The sequence below is a fragment of the Neolamprologus brichardi genome, chromosome 9 (assembly GCF_056152115.1).
Source record: "Neolamprologus brichardi isolate AB-2024 chromosome 9, ASM5615211v1, whole genome shotgun sequence".
Lineage (NCBI taxonomy): Eukaryota > Metazoa > Chordata > Actinopteri > Cichliformes > Cichlidae > Neolamprologus > Neolamprologus brichardi.
The window spans coordinates 34,732,533-34,759,682 of NC_142112.1; the positions used below are offsets into that span (position 1 = coordinate 34,732,533).

General features: G+C 38.9%; 2 protein-coding genes and 1 long non-coding RNA gene across 4 annotated transcripts; all 3 read left to right on the forward strand.

The window, feature by feature from the left end:
- Positions 1–2,902: 2,902 nt before the first annotated feature.
- On the forward strand, positions 2,903–11,265 carry LOC148101540 (programmed cell death 1 ligand 1-like). 2 transcript variants are annotated; one of them, XM_087846375.1, is made up of 6 exons: positions 2,903–3,306; positions 6,744–7,061; positions 7,552–7,830; positions 9,329–9,424; positions 9,507–9,529; positions 9,833–11,265. In XM_087846375.1, the coding sequence occupies exons 1-6, from the start codon at positions 3,240–3,242 to the stop codon at positions 9,833–9,835; spliced, it is 786 nt and encodes a 261-aa protein (XP_087702501.1). In that variant the 5' UTR covers positions 2,903–3,239; the 3' UTR covers positions 9,836–11,265. The 2 variants fall into 2 exon arrangements, with proteins under 2 accessions (XP_087702501.1, XP_087702502.1); XM_087846376.1 differs by having other exon boundaries at positions 9,329–9,421; positions 9,505–9,529.
- Positions 11,266–18,578: 7,313 nt separating this feature from the next.
- On the forward strand, positions 18,579–19,403 carry LOC118456045 (uncharacterized). Its single transcript, XR_004844334.2, has 3 exons — positions 18,579–18,614; positions 18,706–18,746; positions 19,048–19,403. It is a non-coding gene; the product is annotated as an uncharacterized LOC118456045 (long non-coding RNA).
- A 1,577-nt stretch (positions 19,404–20,980) lies between these two features.
- Positions 20,981–26,844, forward strand: LOC102786439 (CD276 antigen-like). The gene is made up of 6 exons (XM_087845521.1): positions 20,981–21,065; positions 23,801–24,115; positions 24,606–24,872; positions 25,065–25,349; positions 26,212–26,310; positions 26,753–26,844. The coding sequence occupies exons 1-6, from the start codon at positions 20,999–21,001 to the stop codon at positions 26,842–26,844; spliced, it is 1,125 nt and encodes a 374-aa protein (XP_087701647.1). The 5' UTR covers positions 20,981–20,998.
- The last annotated feature ends 306 nt before the right edge of the window (positions 26,845–27,150 follow it).

Sequence of the window (27,150 nt, forward strand, 5' to 3'; positions counted from 1 at the left end):
GTGTCCCTGCAGGTTTTAGATGTGTCCTCGAACCAACACAGCTGATTTAAATGGCTAAATTAGCTCCTCAACATGTCCTGAAGTTCTCCAGAGGCCTGGTAACAAACTAATCATGTGATTCAGGTGTGTTGACCCAAGGTGAGATCTAAAACCTGCAGGGACACCGGCCCTCGTGGACTGAGATTGCCCACCCCTGACCTAGACTCTGAGTAAAATGTGTGGATTGTGGCTTATCTGCTGAGGGTGAGAGGGGGCGGAGCTTACGGGGAGCAGTGTCAGGTGAGTGAGTAATACACCTGCAGCAAGTCTGCTAATTTTTTTTCCTCATACACAGCAGTGTGCGGGGACATAGAAGACCAGGAATAAATGTGCTTAACATTTAACTCTCTTTTCCAAAATCGCCCTTACCTGATCCAAGGAGCTCTGCCACTCACTCACCAATCCTCACACAGTATTGGTTAAATATTACAAAATGAAGAATTATTAGTATTTTTAATTTTATTTGTTTTTTAGTGGTGCTGAGATTAAGCCTTAAGAAGCACTGAAGCTTCCCATTCACCTGTTGCGTTCATGCACTGATGCTTCACGGTGCTTCATTTGCTCTAAGCTGCCATCAAGTGGACAATACATGTAAAACAGTCAGAGTGATTACAATGACACCATGGCTTTGGTGTGAGTGTATGACTTAATGATTTTTGTAAACTTCTAAATAATTCTGACCTTTTAAATATGGTGTGTGTGTGTGTGTTTATGCTACAATAGCAGGATCATAAGAGAAGATTAGGAAAAAGGATGCAATGAGTTTGTGTTACTGGGTTTGTAACTGTGCTTATGTTACTTATAAAAAGTGACTTTTATTTCATTAAAAAAACCTTTCCACAGCGCTGGGCTTCAGGCGGTTTCTTCTTTTTCAGATGATTTCACCTGCTTTAGAAAACACTGGAGTGCTGAGAAAAGCATTGATTTGTCTCAGGAGCTCTTTGGGAGCATGACTGGACTTGTTTAGGTTTCACCTCTTATCCAAGAGGCTTCTTCAGTTCAGGAAGTTAAGTTATCCAGCAAGTTTTTTACAAGTTCGCACATGTCTCTCTCTCTGACACACACAACAGCAAAAGTTTGCTTACCTTGTCCTGTTTTTTTTTTTGGTTTGTTTTGAGTGCTGTTTGTTGTTAGAGTGTGATTTGTTACAGATGCAGCAGTTTGACACTCTTCTTCTCTCATTCACCAACCTATCCCTCACCACAGCACCCGGCATAATAACCACTCTGATCTTAGTTTGAATAACAAAAGGAATAAAAATGTAAAAAGACAAACAGGAGGAGCCCACAGAGAGTCTACAGTGCTGGTTGGTCCTCGTCTGCAGGACTGTGGTGTCCAACCAACAGCACAGTTTGCTACCTAACATAAACAGGCTGTCAGTGACTAAATGCAATAACATAATTAGAATGTGTCCATTTCTTCTTGAAACACAGACTGAGAAGCTTCTAATATGTGCAGTTGTGACGATGAGGAGGAGGAAGCAGCACTGTTTCGTACAACAACAGCACATTTAGAAGTGAGCATCTCCTCATCAGCTGCTGCTTTACTAGAGTTAATGAAGACTGTGTTTTTAAAGCAGGGATCGAGCAGTACTGCCAGTGATATGATGCTCATTTATTGTAAAATGTACAGCTTCTCCTTTAACCTCAGACTCTCTGGAGTATGGACAGTGGCCATTTCCTTCCTCCTCCGGTGCATGGTGCAGCTATGATAAAGGGGAATGACTTTTGGTGGCTCAACTGTGGCCTCATTAAATGAGGACAGCACTTTTAGACTTTCTAAAATATTTATTTTACTGTTCAGATGAGATGTTCTTATGGGACAACGTCAGTGTGCTCCTGCAGGTTCCCTGGGATCATAAACATGTTGGAGCATATGGTATGTGCTGTTCAAATATGTGTATCCATCTCTTTAATCATCCTTAAGCCGGCTGACCTGTTTGCTCCAACACGTGTCAGCGTCTCCTATAAAATCAGTGAACAAAAAGTGATTTTTTCAAGTGTCACTGCAGCAGCAACTTAAAAAAAATGGCATCAGTTAGAATATTGCAATGACAAAAAGCATATAATCCTTGCAGCGGTGCTGATAGAGGTTCACATATTTGCTGTTAAACTAACTACAGATGTCTTTGACACAGTGGCTGTGGGTTTGAATCATTATAGCTTATCTGTCCTTCACTACAGCTTTCAAAGCCTAAAGGAAATAATTTGCCAGTCTTGGAATGGCAAATATGAGGAAATGAGGTGAAATGCTCACATGCACACCTGTCCTGTGGGGAGAACATCAGTAGTGCTCAGAGCTTTAACAAGCTATCTTTTTTTTTTCTTTCAATAACCAAGGCCTCATCCACTGCATTATTCTCCACTGATGACTACAAAACAAACAAACAAATAAACAAATAATGCCATATCAGTTACAAATTTCATCAATTACTCACAATTAAAATATAAATTAATGTTGTTTAATACAAACATACCACTCAATGTTACCTGAGCTGGTCTGGTTTTCATGGAGGGCTCTGTAATGTCAGATCAGGTGTTACTGTTGAGCCAAAACAACACTTCACCTTTAAATATACCGGAAATTAGAAGAAACAAACTAGAACAAGGGATAAATGTCTTGTCACGTTTTTTTTTATATTAATTATATAAATACTATTAATACTAATTTATAACTATGTGTATATTTTATTAGGTGACATCAGCTGAAAATGTTTCCATACGGGTGAAATTTCTTGCTGCTTCCAAAAAAAGTTTGACCAGAGTGCAAACAAACTCATAATAAGTCCGCAGAATGACGGTGGGGTCCACTCCGCATTACTGCGATCATTTCCTGAATCAGTCACGTGGTAGTGCGGCTTGTGAGGCTTCGAGCGTCACCCAATAAAAACGAAAGTAATTTCTGCGCAGTACTCGACAGAGAAGGACTCGTCTCTAAATGTTTTTCTTATTGTTTGGATAATTGTTCACTCGGAAACTCGGTTTGTCGTTGATCAGCAGATGCCTCTTCTGCACGTTAGTGCAGGTGAAGTCACAAACTGTTAATGTTAATTCTTGTAAGGCGTGTGTCCGTGCTGACCTTGAACATTCAGGCGAAGTTTGATGAGCGTTTTCCTCATTCTCAGTGCGTTAATATGCGGCTGCGTGAGTTTGAGATCCTTCAACATTAATGCGCCTGCAAACGGATAAAACTACAGGATCATGGCTGGGATCAAGTGCGCAGTGTTTCTGGTGCTCCTGACATTTAAGTGGACTTTAACCGGAGGAGGTGAGTTAGCCATTCACTACACACACTAGCTTACTCCAGTGTAAACAGAAGTTACCTGGTTTTAATCTGAGAAAACAAATACCAGGAAGTGCAACGAGAGAAACTCCAAAATAGCTGAATGTGTGAGGAGAGGCAGAAGTGTCATAACCAGAAACCAACAAATGTCTCCAAGACAGAACTTAGAAATAGAAAATGAACCTTTATTTGTGCTGAGCTAGCGGTCGACAAGGCAGGAGACAACTGAGAACACAGCCCGAGAATAATATAATAGAAACAAACAGGAAATAAGACTAAATCTCGGCAATCTAAATGACAAGAATAGGAACAAACTAAGCAGAAAATATAATTGCCAACACAATAACCAATGATAAACTCAAAACGTTGGGTCACAGAGCAGGATCAGGACAAATAATGTTTGTGATTTATTTTCCTGAAAACTTTATTATTAAATATTATCACTGTCAGTGAAATGGGAATGTGGTTTAAACAATCAGTTTGTATCTACATCTAAAACCTGCTGGTGACAGGAAAATAGAGAATATACGGTAGATCAGGGTTGGCTGTCACACTTCAGAATCAGAGAAACTTTATGAATCCCAGAGGGAAAATCAGTTGTCATAGCAGCAAATATACAATAAACAACAAACACTCAGAGTAATGATAAATAAATATAAAGATAAATAGATGAGGTGGGATTATTCTGGAATGATTTAAAGAGTTTGATAGCACCAGAAAGGAACGACCTCCTGCAACGTTCCCTCAGACAGCGAAGTTAAAGGAACCTGTTGCTGAAACTCTTCAGATTGCCCAGTGTGTTATGGAGGGGGTGCGAGTCATTGTCCGTGATTGCCGGCATTCTGTCACCGATCACCTCCTCCAGGGTGGCCAGCTTTATGCCAAGAAGAAACTCGACCTTCCTGATGAGTTTGTTCAGTCTGTTTGCATCCTTTGCTTTGATGCCTGCACCTCAGCAGGCCACAGCACAGACGAAGGTGCTCACAACAACAGACTAATCAAACATATAGAGCAGCCTACTGCATACATTGAAGGATCTGAGCCTTTGTAGTGGTCAGAGGGCCCGGTGGCGCCAGTGTCTGGCAGCCTCGCCTCTGTCAGTGCGCCCCAGGGTGGCTGTGGCCACAATGTAGCTGCCATCACCAGTGTGTGACTGTGTGTGTGAATGGGTGGATGACTGGATGTGTAAAGCCCTTTGGGATCCTTAGGGACTAGAAAAAGCACTATACAAATACAGGCCATTTACCATAGTAGAAAGCAAAGCCGGCTCAGTCCCTTTTTGTGGGCAGCGTCCGTGTTGGCAGACCACTCCAGCTTGTGATCCAGTTGAATTCCCAGATGCTTACAGGATGTGACTATTTCAACATTAGTCCCACCAATGCAGACAGTGGAGGGATCTGTTTCTGCCAAAGTCCACCACCAGCTCCTTTGTTTTGGTCACATTCAGCTGCAGGTGGTTCACGTCACACCACCTCACGAAGTGACCAATCAGTCCTCTGTACTCCTCTTCCCTTTCCATCTCCACACTTCCAATAATGGCCATGTCATCTGAGAATTTCTGGAGGTGACAAGTTTATGTGATGTACTTGAGGTCGAATGTATAGATGGTGAAGAGGAAAGGGGACAGAATAGTTCCCTGGGGTGCTGCTATGTTCCTGTTCAGACTCTCTGACACACAACTCTGCAGCCTCACAAACTGTGGTCTGCCTATCAGGTAGTTGCTGATCCAGTGGACCAGTGGAGCCTCCATCTGCACAGCCTCCAACTTCTCTCTCAGCTGGATTGTGTTAAAGGCGCTAGAGAAGTCGGAAAAACATTATCCGAACCGTGGTGTCGGGTCTGTCGAGGGAGGAATACGCTCTCTTACAGAAACATCTTTTAATAACAGTTCCTTAATTAGATCGAAGTTCAGAGTTCTGGCTCGAAATGGGCGTCCTTTATATTTTTGCTGTTATTGTTACAAAAAGAAATTAAATTAGTTATCGATGGGGTTTTCAGTAGAAAATGGTGATTAAAAAATGAAGTCTAAGTTTTATTTTTTTCAAATAGAGACATCAGTAAGTTTAGAAATGAACACATGTTCTCATACTCCTTATATTTAAACAATAAATTTGAACCAGTAGTAATGATTGAGAATTATTCCCTATGGGAACTGTGAAATGTCGGAATCTATGGTGCTCGATCTTTGGGATCCACATTTTAAGGTTGCTGGTCTTGATCCCTGTGCCTCACTCAGAGCCTCAGTCATGGCAGATGTTTTCCTCTGGAGTCACAGGGACACAATCTTTCTAAGATCAGTTTTGGACAACACAACAAAGCAATGTTTCCATGTGTCGGCTCAACACGAAACCTTCTGCCAACAAGGAAGCAAACAAAAACATCCCTGCCTTTACATGCCTCGCTCTAAAAACATTATCACACGTCTCATATTTTTACTAAATCAGGTCAAAGGTCACTTGGTAAAATAACTAAAAGGGTTATACAGAGAAACCAAACTACATACACATTTAAAATGATGAGCTGACTTTGGCATCACTGCTGTAAATTAAATCTGTTCTTAAGAACTCTAAAAGATTGTTGGAGAACCTGTTTAACTGAAACCAAGTTACTGTTTTTCTGGAGTCAGCTGGAAAGAGCAGAGACATTAGCCTGTGGTACAGGGAAAGTCTTCAGTCTCCAGTTTACAATTCTTGCTTTGTAATTTACTGTCTGTTTCATGTTTAAATTTATTGGGCTCCTGATGATTTTTAGTTTTAGATACTTTCCTGTTTTCAGCTTCTGTCTTGATTTTTATTTGTCTCTGCTGTTGCTCTCAGTTTTGTCTGAAGTCCTTCTAATGTCCGTCTGAGTTTTCCTTGAATGTTGTCTCATTCCTCCATCAGAGCCTCCTTTAAGTATTTTCTTTTCCCATTTCCTGTTTTACTTTGATAGTTGTCCTTTGCTTCTTCCTTTGGGTTTGGTTCGTCCATGATCGTCTTCACCTGTGATGCACATTCACTGCACATTTGTCTTTGACTCCATCTTTGTATCTTTGTCCCTCCCACTAAATCTGAGCTAATGGGGAAAAAAGACACAAGCTGAGAGGAGAAAGGAGTCCCCAGTCAATGGCTTGTGTAATTCAGAAATTATCAAATGAGGAATTGAAACCAGTCGGCGTGGCATACTAAGATTGTTTTCAGGGTCAGTAGTAGTCTGTACTACGGCTGTAGTCCTGTCAGCTCAGAGTCATTTGGTGGTGGAGGAAGGATTATATTATTTCTGGGGGACTACTAGGTTTGACATTTAATTCTATACATGCATTTGTTTATCCCACTCTCAATAAAAGATTACTTAACAGCCCAAATTTTCACTCTAAAGCATCTAAAAATGTTTTGAGCTGCAGATCTTACTTTATGATCATGTGTCTCTTGCTGTTGTTGCAGATACCGATGTGTCCTGCATTTTCATGGAGACCTGCATGCTGCCATGCAGCTCTGAGGGAGGCACTGCAGTCATCATCCACTGGTTCCAGCTATCAGCAGGAAATCTTTTTGTTCATTCATTCTATGAAGGCAAAGACCAGCTTAGACTGCAGTACCAGCGCTTCAGAGGCAGGACGTCACTGTTCAGCGACCAGATCTCCTCAGGAAACGCCTCACTGCAGCTGACAAAGGTGGAGGTTCAGGATGAAGGGAGATACAAGTGCTACACCAGCACTGAAAATGGAATCAAAGAATCATTTTTCAATTTAAAAATGGATGGTACGTGACACACAATGCATTCATTTTAAAGAAATTTATGTTTTTAATCTTTATCATTTTCTCCAAGTGTATGTATAAATGTTTCTACTTATATTCAGATATTTTTTGCAGAAATAGCTCTAGTTAAAATATAAAAAAAAAACAATATCATGTAGCATGCATGTATGTATTGACTGTAAAAACTAGATTTATCTGCAAGTAAAAGACCTGCAAAGAAAATGCAGCTACTGATGCAGTCCAGAAAATGTATGAGAATAAAGAAAAGCACTACAATTAGTCTTTTGGTGAAACACTTGATTTAATGACAAAGATGTCCTACTCATAAAAAGTTCAGTTAAAATACATCATTCAGTGTAGAAAGATCAAGCACTGGTAACACTTGACTATATTTCTCCTTTTCAGCTTTTTCACCGTACTTTATAAATGCTAAAAAAAGAACCCATAAAGATATGTGAACATAAACTCTGTCGTTCTTTTCTTTTTTCTGCAGCTCCAGTCCACGAAGTCGACATTCAGCGGGAAGGAAACACACTCACCTGTTGCTCAGAGGGGATCTACCCTGAGCCTGAGCTCACCTGGTCCACCACTCCTCCCTCCAATGTGAACAGCAAGTGCAACACAGCAATGCAGAAGACTGAGCAACACCTCTACAACATCAATAGCTCTGTGACACCTTCAGACAGCGAAACTGATCTGACCTTCAGCTGCACCATCAGCACTCGCCGTAGCAAGAGGAGTGTAACTTGGCCCTCCGCCTCATCTAAACAAAGTAAGCAGTGAAGACAATAATGTTGTAATATGATGTACTGGATGTTAAATTCACCTTAATCCTAAAATGACATCAGATAATGTTTTGTCATACAAGAATGAAATCCACACAGAGTGTTGAAATCAATTTTAACTCTGCAAACCATGATTCACAAAATAGATGAATAATAAATTCACATTGTTTGTAATTGGAATTAAAAAAAGGAGAAATTAATTACTTGTATAAATTTGGCTACATCTTGATTTTTTTTGTGTAATTTATTCAGTTTTATCAGGAAAAAAATCTCTGAACTCTCAAACTCATAAAATCTCATCAAATATGATGCATGAGTATGATGCATGATATGATCGGTATTACATATGGGCTCAAATTGTGCTCATAAATATTTTGAACTTGTAAATCAAATGTGTATTTGTGTACTGAGTACTGATGAGAATTTGTGTGCGTTTGTAAAACACAAGTTACAATTTATTTATTTTTGTTAAGGTCTGGTTACAGATAGAAATCAAAAAACTACGTATATAATTCTGCGCTCAAGTTCCCTGGCTGTGAAGTAAAGAACTCCTCCAACAGCCAAACCCGTCTGTTCTCTGATTGGATTGTTAAATTTGTGATTGACATGACATTGACCAATCAGCTGAATGGAAGAAAAATCGGGTCAAAATTTGTACTTGCAAGTAGAAACTCCCACACAGCTGGGAACATGAGCGCAGAGTTTTACACGTAGTTTTTTGCTTTGCATCTGTAACCAGACCGCAACAAAAAATAATTTGTAACTTGTGTAAGTGTTTTTACAAACACAAATTCTCATCTATAGATGCACAAACATAAAAGTTTACAAGGTTACAAAACTCACAACAACAAAGTACAAATTATTTATGAGCACAATTTGAGTTACAGGGTCAATTTTCTTTAACATGCATGTGCAATGCAGCCTTCTCACATACAGTTTACACCTTAATCGGTCAATGATCAAGTTTAGTGTTATTTACACGTTTTTATCAAGTTTTATGCAGTTAAATCGTGGCTCAAGAGTTGGGAGTTCGCCTTGTAATCGGAAGGTTGCCGGTTCCGCCCCGGCTCCGACAGTCTCGGTCGTTGTGTCCTTGGGCAAAACACTTCACCTGTTGGCCAGAAGGGCCGATGGCGTGATATGGCAGCCTTGCTTCTGTCAGTCTGCCCCAGGGCAGCTGTGGCTACAACTGTAGCTTGCCTCCACCAATGTGTGAATGGGTGGATGACTGGGTGTGTAAAGCGCCTTGGGGTCCCTAGGGGGGACTAGTAAAAGCGCTATACAAATACAGGCCATTTACCATTTAAACACAAACTCTGATTTCATTATATTCTAATAATATTATTCTAATTAAACCACATTCTGATGATAAAGCAAAAATAATAATAATAATGATATAGAGGGACTGGGTGCTTATCCTATTCAGAGCTATGATGAGGTTTGAGCCAAAAGACATTTTAAGTGATTCTGTTTCTTCTGTTTCAGGTAATTCAGGAGCTGTTTTAGGTGGAGTGATTGCAGCCATCGTGATTACAGGAGTAGTAGCAGCAGTAGGCTTCATGCTTCATAAACGCAGAAAAGGTAAATGACTTTCTCCCTTCACTTTGCAGTTCAATTTGTTTATGTTATTTATACTGATTATGTTTTTTTTTTGATTCCTCAGAGCAACACCAACAAAACACATACGTGAGTAAATCTTGTTTGAACTACACTAAGTAAAAAATGACTTGTTTGAAAACAGTGTTATGGTCATGGAGATAAAACCAGATGTCCATAATGAATCTAATTAAACTGCTGTCTAGTCAAAATGATTTAGTAGTGAGTCAGCCTGAAGCAGCATTCAACAACATCCATGACATGAAAACAGAAAATCAGATGAAGCAAATTCAGATTGATGTGGTGATTTCTTTTATTTTTGGGCTGTATACGTTTTTTTATTATTCATAATGAATACATGTTTCCAAATTGTCTCTTTCATCTTGTTAACAGTAACACTGAACTTAAGGTGGAGCTGAATAGAAGCTCTGCCATGAAACATCTGACATCCCCCAAGCAGACCTCAACAGCTCTGCTTCAGTCCTGCACTGAACCCTCCTGAGTGTTGGATCTCTGCTCAGTAAAGCACAAACTTTCATAAGTGAAAAACCAGCTGAAAACGACTTTCAAATGAGTTACTTAGTTACTCATACGTGCACTGAGGAGCAAGGACACTTTTTTTTTTAAATTCTGTTTTCGTCTATGCTGATTCTTGGTCATAACCTAAATATTTTGATATGCCTTCTTCTGGACCTTTGAGCTTTGGTTGTGCAACACAAAGAAGAAGAGATGAGGCTCAGTCACAGAGGCAGCTTTGATTTGTTTGTCAAAAACTGCTGATAAACTTGAGTTTAGCTACTAGCTGGTAGCTTTTCAACATGTGTTCTTCTACTGTGGAACGAAAAAATAATGTTAAGCACTGCAGACAGTTTTAGATGATGTGAGAGAGACTTTTTTTCTTGTTATTTGTGTTTACATATGATTGATTTGTTTTATGCAGTGTAACATAAATGTAAATGCTTGAAACTGACGTCCTGCACAGTGTTTACAGCTACTAACTATTTTCAGTCCTTAATGGGCTGAGATGAGGGACCGTTTAATTTAAGTGCAGCAGACATCATATCAAACTTCAGAGATGATCAAGTTTGCAGCTGTTGTTTGAGTCATCTGGCATTTAATAAACACAGAGGGGAGACCGTCAAGCTGCTGGAAGAACCACACAGAACATCTTAAGGTGGATTTGTACTGTATTGTAGTAAAAATACACTGTCACCAGGATCTCACCTGCTGTGTCTCGGACGGCAGCTAAAAATAAAAGGTGGGTGAGAGAAAGAGCCGAGTAGTGTAGAGGAATTCCTTTTATTAATGTATTATTTTACTGTATAAGCCATTGGTGCCACTGGGTTTTAGTATAGCTCAATGTCTCACACATTCATGCCATTGAACAGCCGGGTGATTGTTGGTGGAAGCAGACAAATCCACAGGACGAGTCTTTTGTCTCTTCAACGACTGTGAGAGGTAGCAAGGGAGTGTGAACCTTTCTTTGGGAGAAAGGCCGACGGTCTGAAGCAGCTATGTCCTGCTTTTTGTTCCTGTTGGAGGTATTTAACCCAGGGCCTGGGCTCAGGGAGAGACACTGCTGACCGTCTGCCCCAGCGATGGCTTCTCTCACCAAGCTTGGCTTTTTGTTCTTTTTTTGATTAAAGGATGTTAGCTACCACCCACCGTTTGTCTGCAAGCTTTATTAAATGGAAACTTCCACAACAGGAGCAGCAACTAGTAACTCGTAGGTTTCTTTGTGTCTTTTCAAATGCTGCCATCATGAAAATGAATGTTTTGTGTGTATGTGTGTATATAATACATAAGAAACTTAACTAAATAAACGACTTGACTAAAATATATTAAGAACAATTTTTTTCAGTCCATGTTTAGTAGCTGAAGATAGTTCCTGCAGGAAGCAACATCTGCACATTTGTTCTCTAAAAGACGAACACAGTAACACACACAAAGACAGACTTACTCTGAAATGTAGTTTATTGGACCAAGGGAGGAACTACAGCAGTTTAGAACAATTAATTTAGAGAAATGTAGGCCCTCATGTAGGTTACAGGCTTCCTATCAGTGGCGTTTACTTTTTTGAACACCACTGATTATATTTGAACCTTCTTATACTAACACAGCTGTGATGAAGATTAGTTAAGATTTTTCAAACTGTAAGCCTGTAAGAGATAACCATAGATCTTTAACTTTTTTAAAGCTTGTTCGACCAAAGTTATTCAAACATCTAGGTGAAGGCAGGTTAAATTAGATGAGCTTTGTTACTTCCTAGTGGATAAGAAGAGGTGAGTGAGGCATTACTGACTTCCGAAAAGACTAAACTTCATTCTCTAAACCAAATTCTCAGTGGCCTAAACTTAGTAGTTGAATAAAATCTTCTTTTGTCCAAACCTTAAACACTGTTCAGGGTCTTAGGCACAAATTGCAAAACTCATACACTCTTTTTTTCAAAACCTTAAACACATGCTCAGTCAATAAACACATTTAACACTTGTATTGTATAACAGCTGTCATATTTTACACACAGCAACGCACAATTGAACACACCTGTTTCTAATGATTTAATCAGACCAACTGAACAGGATAAAAGTCCGTTTGAGGGAGGAGGACGACCAAGAGAAGTCATTACTGATGAAATTCAGGCAACTATTGCACACCATTTCCTTGTTCATGGAATGACAACGAGGGAAGCAGGATAAGGAGTTCAACCCAACCCTACTGTTACTGTAGGCTAGTAGTTGCAATATGACAATATGAGGCATGCTTTTAGAAAATGTGTGTAAACAATTGGTAAAAACCGTAATTGCAATGATCTCTTCACAGTTATGTGGTTTACATCTAAGAAAACAAAGAAACCAGGAAACCTCTCGGTTCAGTCGGCGTGGGCACGAAGGCGGAAACATTCCTGCATACTTGCGTAGTGAGAGCTACATGTTTCTTAGAAAACTTGGTGGCAAACATCAGGTAGCAGTTTTTGTTGTACAACCAGCTGTACAGTTTTTCTTTACATCGTTTCTCATAATGCTTTCATTTCATTGTTTCCGTGTTCTCTGGCTCCTCCTGGAGTGTGGGAGCAGGTATGTAGACAGTAATTATGGTCTTAGTACTAATTAGCATTATAAGCCAAAAATAAGTAAAATCAAATGTGACACAGTTCTGTTGTAATTAATTACCATCCTCCCTTCTTTGATATAGAGCTATTTGGACTGAATGCTATTTAGAGGTATTTAATACAGTTAGACACAACAACAACAACAACAACAAAAATCATTATTATTATTATTGTTTTTCTTCAGCTAATTTATTATAGCTGAAATGTAAAGTTTAGTGGTTCAAATTAAAACCATGTATTTATGGAGCTGAACAGGGTAAATCCACTGATGTTCTGAAGATCTCCAGGGGAGAAATGTTGGTTTTGTATGAGCACAGCATTTCAGTTGACATCAGATTTAAGTGATGCTTCAAAATAGAAAAGTATGAAAAGCATTTAAAAGGATTCTTCTTCTTCACTACTCACTGGTTTATTTTCTTTAGTTTTAGTTCATTTTTAAAAATTAATAATGCCTAACAATAAATCGCTGTTACTTTTTTTCTCCAGTAGGGGGTGCTGAAGTGACACTTTTTTACACATTGAGAAAAATAATCTTACAGTACAACATGACAACTAAATCATGGCCTGAATATTTTCTATGAAAGAGTAAAACAACCTGTATCACACCTGCAGAAATGACCTTTTTCAGTATACAGTGTCTGCTTTACAGCACTGCAGTCAGACAAAGGGAATCTAACACAGGATTATATCCTACAGGTTAGACATTATACTGAGTCAGTAACGTTCTCCACATTATACTGAAAAGGGCATTTCTATAGCTTTACCTCTTTAGCACCTGGTCAAGAGAACCCAGGCCAAGGCTAACATCAACGCCAATATGAATGACATTCTGCCAAACACTCACCAAGCCTTAGACAGAGTCTGCGAAATATTATAGAAACATTTCCTTTTTTGTGGTTCTTTTTATTCTTATTCAGCCAACCATTTTTTGGACAGCCGACCTCTTTGAACAGTTTAATTACATGAACACTGTGAGCAGTTGTTGATTAACTTTACCTTACTATGTCACAAAAATGTATTTAGATGAAGGGTGTGTTGTTTTTCACAGTGAACACGCTAAGCTGGCATAAGTAATAAAACCAGCTGGGTCAGATTTCACCATCGCTGTTCACTCTGTTTGAACACTCAGGTAGTGTAACATGAAAATGAGCAGGATCATGGCTGGGATCAAATGTGTCGTGTTTTTGATGGTCCTGATTCTCCAGTGGACTCATGCAAGAGGAGGTGAGTGAGATGTTCTCTACACCTATTACGTTATTCTAGTATAAATGCAAATCAATGTCATGTTGTTTAGAAAGCCAAATACAGGAGGAAATGTAATAAAGACAGAGACTCTGAGTCAAACTTATAAGCTTCCAGGGCAAAACTCTCAGATGTAAATCTCAGAAAGGTGTGTAGACAAACCTTGTTCTTTCTCTTTTTTATTGTCATTATTCAGTGAAGCAGGACTATGGTTTAAACAATGTTTGACTGCACAATAGTGAGTTTGCTCAAAGTGTCGGCAGTGAGGATTTCTTTAAACATACACAAAGACAAAATAAATAGTTATCAAACCCTCAGTGTAACTGTGTGAAGTTTATAGTTAAAGGAAAAGTGTAATATAAATAACAAAGTACAAAAACAATTTCAAGTCAGGTTAAATGTCCCTTCAAACTGTGACTGTAACATATAAACATGTGTTTATTAATTAACAGCAAATTGAAAGGTAGCAGGGCCTGGTCTGTGGCTATATATATATATATTAGGGGTGCAACGATACTCGTATCGATATCGAACCGTTCGATACAGTGCTTATGGTTCGGTACGCATATGTATCGAACGATACAACATTTTTAATTTATTTTATCAACTTTCCTTCTGACGATGCTGTCTGTGTTGAGCGCTCAGTGGATCTGCGCTCGACAGTGCAGCCTAGGCGGAGTAGTCGAACGCAGATTCACTGAGCGCAGGGCAAGCTAGCTAGACAGAAGTTAAGCTCGTTGCAACATGGCAAATTGAACCTCCCCCACCCTCATTCAGATCTGGCGTTTGGAACTATTTTGGTTTTCATGTGACATATGACCCTGAAGGTAAGCGCGTCATGGACAAAAGTAAAACAGTATGTTGGATGTGCCAGCAATGCTCAATTGGTGGGAACTAGTGTGTTAGCGCAGTTAGCTCGTTAATGTGTTGACGTCTTCCAGCCCCACTCATGAGGCGATCCGCGGTAGCTCGTTAACGGAGATTTGCCGTGTTGTGACCTTAACGTCATTTCAGATTAACGCTGACAGCACTAGTGGGAACACAACCAATATGACTGCACATTTACTCCGACATCATCCTAGTGCAAAGACAAGTGGAAGCAGACAAAAACAAGCACGCATGCTACAAACTTTACCCGAGTCATTTAGACAGCCGTTAGCACATGATTCTCCTTATGGGGACCTGATATGTTTAATATGCTGCTGAGAATATAGCCCAGAAGAAGCGTATAGTATAGCTTTTATTTTGGAAAGAGACATTTCTCCATAATAAACTCTCTTTTCCAAAGATGAGTGATTCCTCAATCAGATACAGGGCTCGCAAAATCGCTAGCCCGACGTCCTGGGGCTTTTTTCCAGTCGGGCTACCAAAATCTATCTCTGCCCTGCCCGTCGGCCTATCGTAGGAAGTGTCAGTGCTTTTGCATTCTTTCGGAAATGTAGCTGGGTAATTATGTCATTGGCATCGGCCACTGTCAATATGTGACATACTGAAATCGCGTTTGAATTTGCGCTTGTTTTTTGCTTTCACTTTGCAATAGCGTGAACTGTGTATAGAAAGCGACAGCACTGATTGGTGAGTGATGATAATTTGCGCACCAATTCCTCTGACATCGTCTTATCAATCGTTAGCTTACTATGCAAACATGACAAGTGAAATCTCCTGCAGCTTAAACATGTGAGAGGTTGATCGCGCAGAGAATCGCTGAGCGTTATGTTAGTGCGTGTGTAAAAGCAGCAGAATATATATTTTAGTTTTGCTGAGCCAAATAAGACAGGTCAGGGTGAAGAAGTGACAAAACGGAAAAGTTATGACAAATCAGACTATAAGGCAAAAAGAAAGTGCAGCTTTATGGTTTCATGGACAAAAGAATTTCTGTGGCTGCAATATGACGAGCTAAATAACCAGGGCTGCACATAAGTGGTCCGCAGGTGCGCATTCGCTGTCAAAATAAAAACCCGCACAAGATAAGAAGTTGCAACGCGTGTTTGCATACATAAGATTTTCAGGAGGAGGACAGACATTTGTTTAGAACTCTTAAAGATGTCGAAGAAGCTCCTTTAAGCAGTTACTGTGATGTTCCTCCACCTCCAAAGAAATGTCAGAAGGAGTCCGAACCACAAAAGAAGCGCGTATTCTCGGAAAAGTGGTTGCAGGAGGTGAGCTGGCTTCAAACAAATGATGAACGCACAGAGATGTGGTGCAGAATGTGCCGTGAAAATTTAATAAATGACAAATTAATAAAAAGGCATGAACATTTTTTTTGTATCGAAAAAATATCGAACCGTGACACCAAAGTATCGAACCGAACCGAACCGTGAATTTTGTTGTATCGTTGCACCCCTAATATATATATATATATATATATATATATAACTGACCTGTCAGTGAGTTTGTGCTCACTGACAGGTCAGTGAAACATGAAGGAGAACCCAAATGTTGGACTTTTACAATGGAGAAAGTGTGGTTTTTTTTACAGAAGAAAAAGAAAAACAGTGCCAACAATCCAGTTTGTGCTCTCCCAATTCCCCATGCCGTGATTCCTCTCTGTGATGTGTGGTAATGTTTAGTCCTCCTCGGTGCATGTGTTTAACAGTGTGCTGCTCCCTCCACACGTTTCCGTAATCACCCTGAAAACAAGAGATGCCACAATGAGTACCGTCCTAGCCACCGGCCGACAAAACACATTAACCATTCCAACGCAACTATATGAGCTGAGCACTAACTGAACTCCAAGTTTAACAATCCCACACTGACTGCTGCTCCAGTGCTCTCTTAAGTAGAGCTCCTTGATTAAGCAGATCAGCAAAATGTGAGTGATTATCCCAAGTGTGGGTGGCTCCAAGGCAGGGACTCTCCAGCCTGGTGGGGCAGCAAAACTGACACAATAACACACACGGTGAAACGAGGGACAAGAAGCAGATCACACCACAAACAACCATAAAGGATTAAGAAAGACGAATGAAACTCTTAATATTCATTAAACTCAAAAATAACACGTGATCTCAGGGTCACCCAGGCCCATGACATATTCTTTAAGTAATCCAGAGTGTAAAGAGCAGGAAATAGAGTTTGTAGTACAGCCAGCTGTCAGTGTTTGAGATTTTAAACCTATGAACACAAAAGCAACAAAACATATTTATTTTGTCGCCTGTGTTATTTTTCTCATCTGATAGCTTTTTTTCTGTTTCCATTCGTGAATTAATCTAAATGATTTAATTTATTATAATGTTAAAGGCTGGAAAACATGCACATATGACAAATTTATGTTTTTCTAAATTATGTTGAATAAAGACAGAGGGTGCAAAACTCGGACTGGAGTTTTAAAACATCTAAACTCTCTAAACCTAAACAGGAACTCAAATATACTAACACAAAACTGCAGATTCATGACAATGTGAAACAGTATGTGTTTCACTTTACTTATACTTCAATACTCATTCAATACTAGAAAACTGGAAATGTTTACGTTTTCAGCCTAATCCAATCTTTTACAGTGACATGTTCTCACAAACATAAAAAACTTGATGAATAAATGAAATAACTTAGCTAAGAGTCAAATAAAGCAGCAGATACAGTATATATTTATCAAAAACAGTTGTCATGCCTGCTTTGGAAATTGTGTCATTAATGTTTTTAAGTTCTCTGCACAGCACAGAAAAAGATGACATTTGATGAATATCAGGAAATCATTTAATCAAAGTCGCCACACCGGAGCTGCATATTTGGGTTAAATTTTCCTGAACTGGAGCAGAAAAGTGTTAAAAGGCTTTATTAAGAGAGAGAAAAGTTTTTAATTCTGCAACATCAGAGGGCTGAACGCTGATGATGTGTCTCTACCTGTTGTTGCAGATACTGAGGTGTCCTGCATTTTCATGGAAAGCTGCATGTTACCGTGCAGCTATAGTGGCAGTGATGTAGTCATCAACTGGTTTCAGGTATCAGCAGGAGACCTTAATGTCCACTCATTCTACAATAACCAAGACCAACTCAAACTCCAGAGTGAGCGCTTCAGAGGCAGGATGTCACTGTTCAACGACCAGATCTCCGCAGGAATTGCCTCACTGCAGCTGACAAAGGTGGAGGTTCAGGATGAAGGAAGATACAAGTGCTACACCAGCACTGACAGAGGAAACCAAGAATCATTTATTAACCTAAAGATAAAAGGTAAACAACAAAATATATATATTTATTCAAGAAATTTCTCTGTTTTGTTTTGTTTTGTTTTGTTTTGTTTTGTTTTGTTTTGTTTTGAGAGATGCAGGTGTGGAACCTGCAAGAGAAACAGACCCAAGATGGAAAAACACTGAACACTCGAATCATGAAAACCCTCCCCTCAAAGATCACTTCCTGCTCACAGAGCCGACTGTGAACCCAGGAGCTTTCCTCGGAGACATTGGACTCGAGGGGACAAGTTTGACCTTCAAGACACGAAATGGGATGGATGTGCACTGATCGTGGTAGCTTGAGCCTCATTGCAGAGGGGCTGATGACAGTCTTGACTTCAAAAAGTCCAATAGAATGAGGAGCGAGCGAGACAATGATTTGAATGAATATCTTTTGCAGTATGCCAGGATCATACTTGGGAGCGTGTATCTGGAAGCAGCATAGTGATGTTGCCGCACTTACTGGTTTCAGGTCCATCAACTGTGTCACATGTGATGCTGGACTCTATTTTTAAGAGAGAGGTTGGAGCCAAATGACTTTTTCTGTTTCTTTCAGGTTCACGTAATTCAGGAGCTATTTTAGGAGGAGTGATTGCAGCCATCGTGATTACAGGAGTAGTAGCAGCAGTAGGCTTCATGCTTTATAAACGCAGAAAAGGTAAATGACTTTCTCCCTTCACTTTGCAGTTCAATTTGTTTATGTTTTTTCTACTGAGTGTGATTTTTTTTGTCCGGCCCCAATCCCTCAGAGCAACAAGAACCACAAAGTACAGTCAGTGATTCTGCATACGTGAGTAAATGTTTTATGAACTACACTCTGAAAACTTGTTTGAAAACAGTGTTATGGTCTTGAAGATAAAACCAGATGTCTATAATGACTCTAATTAAACTGCTGTTTTGTCAAAAATATTTTAGTAGTGTGTCAGAGTGAAGCAGCGTTCAACAACATCCATGACATGAAAAACAGAGAATCAGATGAAGCACATTCAGATGGATGTGGTGTTTATTTGTTTATTTTTGAACTGAACACGCCGTTTTCCATTCATAATGATGATATGTTTTCAAGCTATCTTTTTTTATCTTGTTAACAGTAACACTGAACTTGTGCCGATGGCAAAGGGAAGGTCTACCATGAATGGTGAAACACCTGACACCACCCAAGCAGACCCCAGCAGCTCTGCTTCAGCACTGAACTCTCTTAATGTGTTGACTCTCTGTTTATTAAGCACAAACATTCATAAGTGAAAAACCCGCTAAAGACAACCTTCAAATGAGTTTCTTGGAGCCATAGAAACTCATACGTGCACTGAGGAGCAAGAACACTGAGACATTAATTTCCTTTTTTTCTCCATTTTGTTCGCGTCATATCCTAATGCTTGATTTTATCAAAGAACAGTTTTTATTTTACAATCATAACCTAAATATTTTGATATGCCTCCCTGCTTCATCTTGGACCCTTGAGCTTCGGGTGTGCAACAGAATAAATCTAAGGAGAAGAAATGAGCCTGACTCACAGAGGCAGCTTTGATTTGTCTGTGAAAACTGCTGATAAGTTGAGTTTAGCTACTAACTCAGGGGTCGGCAACCCGTGGCTCTGGAGCCATGTGCAGACCTTTCACCTTTACATTGCAGCTCCCTATGACGTCCTTTGACGTCAAGGACAAGAATCAATGTCTTTGTTTTTTCCCATGATGGTGGAGATGTTGGAAAATTCTGTGGACAGGTGTGTTTATACATATAAGGAGTTAGGATCAGGAGTATTTATAAGTGACTGGGCTCAAAATCAGGAAGAGAAAATGTGCTTGTTGTTGTGTTATTCATTTATTTTCATTTTTTAAACATGACAATATTTATTTGATATGATGTAGATAAATGTCAGTACATGTTTTTAGATATTTTTGTTAAATATTTTTAAAAAATATTTATTTAAGAATTTTTAAAGTATAACACTAGTCTTTGTGGGGGGCGGGGGGCAAAGGACTCTAGTTGAGCATACTAATGCTAATAATTGAAAAAATATTAGATTGTCTGGTCTCTCTGTACATGTAATTATAAACTCAATATGCAGCTCTTTTGATCTGCTCTTGAAAGATTTTTAACTCGAGTAACTTAAAGAAATTTAAACTTAAATCATCGTTATGCAAAATCTCAAACTGATTTTCAGACATGAGTGATTCTCGGTGAAATGTTGGCATTTCTGTGATGCTTCAAAATAGAAAAGTATGAGAAGCATTTAATTAGATTAGATCTTCTTTGTCATTTATTGGTTATAATTTCTTAAGTTTTAGTTCATTTTTTTAAAATAAAAAATAAAGAATGTCTAACAATAAATCACTGTTAGCTTTTGTTCTCCACCAGGGAGAAAGTGAAACGTTTTCACAGTCTGATAAAATGATCTCTGATATCAGTCTGTGAAGGTGTTTCGAAATAATGTAAATCTTACAGAACAACATGACAACTAAAACATGGCCTGACTATTTTCAATGAAGGACTAAAGCAAACTCAGAGGGAATTCTCTTGCTCCTGTATCACACTTGTACAAATGACCTTTTTCAGTATACAGTGTCTGCTTTAAAGCACTGCAGTCAGATTTAGACAAGAAGAATCTAAAACAGGATTTTATCCTACAGGTTAGACATTATACCGAGTCAGTAACATGCTCCACATTAAACTGAAAAAGGCATTTCTATGACTTACCTCTTTAGCACCTGGTCAGGAGAACCCAGGCAAAGACCAAGGCTAACATCACCTCCACAGTTCTACATATGAATGAAAATGTCTGTTTTCTGCACCAAGATGTTCTGCCAAACACTCACCAAGCCTTAGACAGTATCTGTGAAATATTACAGAAATATTTCTCTTTTTTGTTCTTTTTGTTGATTGACTTTCCTTTAGTGTTGTCATAAAAAGGTATAGATGAAGGGTGTGACATTTTTCACAGTGATATGCTAACCTGTTGTTAGCAACCAAACAAGCTGGGTCAGATTTCACCATTGCTGTTTACTTTGTGAACACTAACGTAGCTTGAAACGGAGCAGGATCATGGCTGGGATCAAATGTGTTGTGTTTTTGATGGTCCTGATTTTCCAGTGGACTCATGCAAGAGGAGGTGAGTGAGATGTTCTCTACACCTATTACGTTATTCTAGTATATTCCAGTATAAATCATGGATATGTGGTTTAGAAAACCAAACAACTCAGCGACTCTGAGTCAAACTTAAAAGCTCTCAGGGCAAAACTCTCAGATCTAAATCTCAGAAATTATTGGTGTGTAGAGAAACCTGTTTTTCATTTTCTTCTTTTTTTTATCATCATTATTCAGTGAAGTATGGTTTACACAATATTTGACTGTACATTAGTGAGATTTAATTAAACATACACGGGAGCAAAATAGAAATAAACAAATGTCACTTTAATTGTGTGAAGTTTATAATTAAAAGAAAACTGTAGTATGTATAACTGTAAGACTATAGAGTCAAACTGTGACTGTAAGATATACTAATGAATTGTGGTTTACACGAAGTAAATCTGTTCTTAAACTTTAGAGACCTTTAAAGGATTGTAAGGAAACCTGTTAGGATGGATTCCTTCATATCGCTATAAATAAAACCTTGGAATATTTTCTTGTTGACGAGTCAGCAAACAGCTGTCACTGTCTGAGATTTGAAATCTCTGACCACATACTTCACAGTGTTGTGTCTTCTTTCTTCAAAGATGTCTTTTTTTTTCATTTTCATGTTTCTTTGCATGACTTTATTTAAAATATGTTATTATGTCTCAATCTGGAGCCTTTAAAACATGCATGTATGATGTATGTATCAGGTGTGTTTGTTTGTCATTAATCAAAATCATGTAAAATTAAAAAGTACTTTGTGATTCCTTTAGCTTTACATTAATCTAACAATAGCAACAATAACAGCATTAGATACTATTGTACCAGATATAACTTACATTTGCTGTTAATACCACTGCAAATGCGTTACTGTTTTCTTATTTCCTGTTGCACTAAACTCTTTCTGTAGCATCCTCTGGTGTTGGGAACGTGGTGTCTGCATCTCTGCAACTCTTTCACAAAAATATATATATATTTTTTTTTAATCTTTGCTTTAAGACGAACTGAGGGGCAGCACTAAACCTTGGTATGATATAAATAAGAAGAAATAAGAATGATGTGAATTATGAGCAAGAAAATAATCAAAATGAACACAATCAGTCCTGAGGCTGATTACCTTAACTGTTTTCATTTGACATCCTCCACAGAAAAACTCATTTCCACTTTACACTGTGTATGTGTGAACACCCCAGTTGCCCTGTGGGTAGTCTTTAACCTTTCAGTCCTCTACCAGAGCATATACAGTAGTGAAAAAGTGTTTGCCCCCTTCCTGATTTGCTAGTATTTTGTGTATCACACTTACATGTGATCTTGATATTAGATCCAGGAGGTCACAAAAGAACCCAGAACAACATTAAAGAACAGCAGGCATCAGTAATCTCAGTCAATGTCAGAGTTTTTGATTTAACAATAAGAAAGAGACTGGGCAAAATAACATACACTATCTCTCAAAAGTGAGCACACCCTCCTCACATTTTTGTAAATATTTTCATGGGATAACAATGAAGACATGACACTTTAATACAATGTAAAGTAGTCAGTGTACAGCTTGTATAACAGTGCAAATTTACTGTGAGCTCAAAATAACTCAACATACAGCCATTAATGTCTAAACCGCTGGGAACCAAAGTGAGTACACCCCTAAGTGACCAAATTATTCCCAATTAGCCATTTTACCTCCCTGGTGTTATGTGACACGTTCGTTTACAAGGTCTCAGATGTAAATCGGGGACAGGTGTGTTGAATTCAGTGTAATTGCTCTCACACTCTCTCAGACTGGCCACTGGAAGTTTAACCTGACACATCATAGCAAAGAATTCACTGAGGATCTGAAAAAAAGAGTTGATTCTCTGCATAAAGAGGCCTAGGCTAAAAGCATATTGCCATAAACATGTAGTAATAATGTGGACTCGGGCTCATGGGGGTATTTTGGGTAATGAAAGTGCAGATAGGTTGGCCAAAGCAGCTGTTCAAAGAGTCGATATAGATGCACAGGTACCACTGTCAAAATTTGAAGGGAAAAGTGTAGTTTGGACAGAAAGTAGGAACGTCTGGCAAATGAAATAATGAAAAAAAAGGGAGACATTTATATAGGGTGCAAAACACAATAGAAGCTAAGAGGAGTGGCGGATTAAAGAGACAGGAGGAGGTTGTTGTCAGTAGAATCGAACAGGCCACTGCTTTTTGAATGGTACTCTTTTTAAGATAGGAAAACATCCGACTGGGTTGTGTGATGGGTGCACTGATATGGAGACGGTTGAGCATGTACTCCTTAGTTGCAGGAAGTATGCAAGTCACAGGAGGGTGATGTGGGGTGAAATGAGTGGTGGAAGGGAACTTACGTTTGAACGAGTGGTTAAAGAGTTAAGTCATGGTGAAGGGAAAGTGGTGGTTTTTCGTTTTTTGAGAAATACTGGTCTCATCAAGAGGATCTGAGGATTTAGGAATGACGGACGATTAACAGCCAGGAGGTGGCAGTAATGCAACAGTTTGGGATGCAAGCTGTCGTTAAACTTGACTGAAGAAGTAGAAGAAGCATATTGCCAACACCTTGAAACTGAGCTGCGGCACAGTGGCCAAGACAGTACAGAGGTTTAACAGGACAGGCTCCACTCAGGACAAACCTCCTCATGGTCGACCAAAGAAGCTGAAAAAAAAGTGACTTTAGTGACATAGCAAAAGAGACTTCTAGTAAGCTGAACTTTTTTGATGTCTATCTTCTGGTTGTTTCAGATACTGACGTGTCCTGTGTTTATATGGAGAACTGCACATTGCCATGCAGCTATGAGGGTGCTGATGTAGTCATTCACTGGCATCAGGTGTCAGCAGGAAATCTTCCCGTTCACTCATTCTTCCACAATCAAGACCAGCCAGGAAACTCGGCCCAGCGCTTCAAAGGCAGAGCATCAACCTTCAAGGACCAGATCTCCAGAGGAAACGCCTCAGTCCTGCTGACAGGAGTGAAGGTTCAGGATGAGGGCAGATATAGATGCTACACCAGCACCATCAATGGAAACATGGAGTCATTTATCAACCTAAAGACAGATGGTATGAGACAAAAAAGATACATTTATTTAGTAATTCAGTTTTAAGTTGTTATACTTATTTGTCTATTCTGTTTTCCACTGAATAAAGTTTTACATTTGCAACTCTGTGTTATGATTAGAAAGCAAGAGTGTAAAGTTATTTACTCAGGGTTAGTGGTCAACAGTAGTCGTATATATGTAGATAACATACCTGACCAGGAGATGTAAACCTTATTCACACACTACAAAAACTCTAAATAGTTGTTGAGTATGTGAAATGTTCAAACTGAGAACAGTAAAGAGATTTCTATTTAAAAAACATGAAACGCAATATTTATTAGAGTTTGTAGCCAGTTACTAGTCTCAACATGGAAAGATGTTCTGCTTCCAATATTTTTTCACTATATTACTTCATTCTGTACAAATACCTGTCCCTCCCTTTTAAACTGCTGTAGTCCAAATCCCTCCATAACGTTAGCAAAAGAATACAATTTTCTTTTCCTTTCTTGAAGCTCCAGTCCATAAAGTTGACGTTTACCAGGGAGAAAACAGGATCACCTGCAGGTCAGAGGGGATCTATCCAAAGCCTGAACTCACCTGGTCCACCAGCCCTCCATCCAGTCTGACTTTCAAAAACACCACCACAGTCGACCAGACTAAACAGCAGCTTTACAACATCAGCAGCTCTCTGATCCTTTCAGGCAGTGATCATGATCTGAACTTCAGCTGCACCGTCAGCACTCGCAGAAACAGGAAGAGTGTAGCTTTTCTTAAAATGCGTAAGCAGTGATGAATGTAACTAATGCTTTAAGTGGAAATTTGTTATTAAACAGATTCAGTTTTTCAGTTGAAGATCATTGAAAAATGATGATTCATATGTGCAGTAAATCTGCATAATCTTTAGATTGGAAAATTTCTTAATGTGCTTTCAAAAATATAAGTTTTGTGTGTTTTTTGTAATATTATTTCAGCTTCTCAAGATGTTCTTGAGTATGAGAACACAATCCCATGCAGTCCATCAAACATTACACTCTCAAATCTCATTTGGAGATTCAACCACAGTCAGCTCATCCTGAATGGGACTGTCACAAACTACACAGTCTCAGAGAAATGGAAGCAGCGTGTGAAGAAGCTTTCAGAGTCAGGCAGCCTCACACTACAGGACATATCTGCAGATCAGGAGGGAATCTACACATGTGAAGTCCGTGATGCTGAAGAGACAACAATAAGTCTCAGATCTGTGATGATTCATAAAGGTAAGGTAGCTTCAGTCTGGACCCATGAAACTGTTTGCAAAAGTTCAGTGCAGTGAAAAAATATTTCTTGTTTTCTCACACTTAAATGGTTAAGAATTTACTGGACAATGCAATACACTATGATTGATATATATATATATACATACACACAATGAAATTCTGTTCACAATCTAGTTGCCCTGAATTTGATTGCTGCTGTTGTACTGAATTAGACTACATCCCAATGTGATGGGCAAAGGAATAAATCTTTATTTTTTTCCGGTACATATTTCTAAAATATAGGACTCTTTTGTTGCAGTCAGGAAAACAGTTCTCACTCCCATGCCTTTCTCTCTGACTTCAAATCTCTTCTAAAACTACAAAGTAAATTATTTAATACTTTTGAACAAAACCTCTGGCCCCTGAGTGTCTCACTTTACGTGAACCTATTTTTTTTCCCATCAATTCATCAATTAAATTCATTTTTTTCCACTTCTCTAATTCAGAGTCATGAAGAAGTTAAAACCAAAAGACATTTAAACTGACTCTGTTTCTTTCTGTTTCAGGTACTTCAGGATCTAGTTTAAGAAGACTCATTGTAGTCACTGTCATTATAGCAGCAGCAGTAGCGTTCATAATTTATACATACAAAAAAGGTAAACAATCACACTTTACTTCCCTGAAATTTATTTTGAAATTCTATTGATTATGATGTTTTCTGGACTCAATTTCTCAAAGAAACAAGAACCACGACGTACAGACAAAGAAACTTGTGTTTTTTTATTTGATTAGTTTTTTATGGGACTGTTTATGGGTTTTTTTGTTTTTTTTTTAAACCCATCCTGAGAGATTGGAGCTAAATGCCTCTTTCTGTTTCTTTCAGTTTTAGAATTTTTTGCCGCTATTGTAGCAACTTTGTTTGTTGCTATTATGTTTAAACTACTAGCAGCAGTGGTCGTTAAGATGTATGGACGAGGAAGAGGTAAATTACTTTTTTTTTTCGTCACTTTGCAATTCATTTTGTTCAAGTTATTTCAACTGATTATGATGTTTTCTGGACTCGATTCCTTAGAACAGTGGTTCTCAAAGTTTTTACATCATTGCAGGAAGAAATATTTTCACACCCCATCAAAACCAAACAGATGGACAGAAAAGCCTAGCTGCAACTTTATTTAGATAATAAATTCATTCACAATAAATCCTTCAGTAATTTTTGTTTTAAACACACAACTTTCATTTCAAATAACTATTTATAACTTTTATCACTAGACTGCTTCATTAGTCTGCACCACTTCTTTAAAAAAGCAATATATATAAATAAATATAAAAAAAGAAATCCAGAAACTCGTGAAGCGAGATGGAAAATTTATAATTTAGTGAGCATTTAATACTACTCACTCTTGTGAGCCTGTTTTTAACCGCAGAGCGGGGCGTGGTCGGCGGCGTGGCTGTGGGGGAGGTGGATGCACCTGAGCGCCATCCGCAATCACGCCTCGCCAGTTTTAAACAGAACTAGGTCCTGTTGTTGTTGATGCTGTGTGTAGGCTGTAGCCAAAAGGCTGCAGCTGCGTGGGTAAGTCGACATCAGCAATAACGAAGTGTACTGAAAAGTGCAAACATGTGGTCAGGTCGATCCTGGGTTTTGGAACCACTGTACACAACACGCGACAGACCCGACCGCATGTTCGCACTTTTCAGTACACTTCTTTATTGCCACTGTTCACTTACACACGCGGCTGCAGCTTTTCAGCGGATGTGCAATGTATTAACGTAACTGCCGCAAATTATTTTTTTTCCGCCGTAAAAGTGAATCCAATGTTAA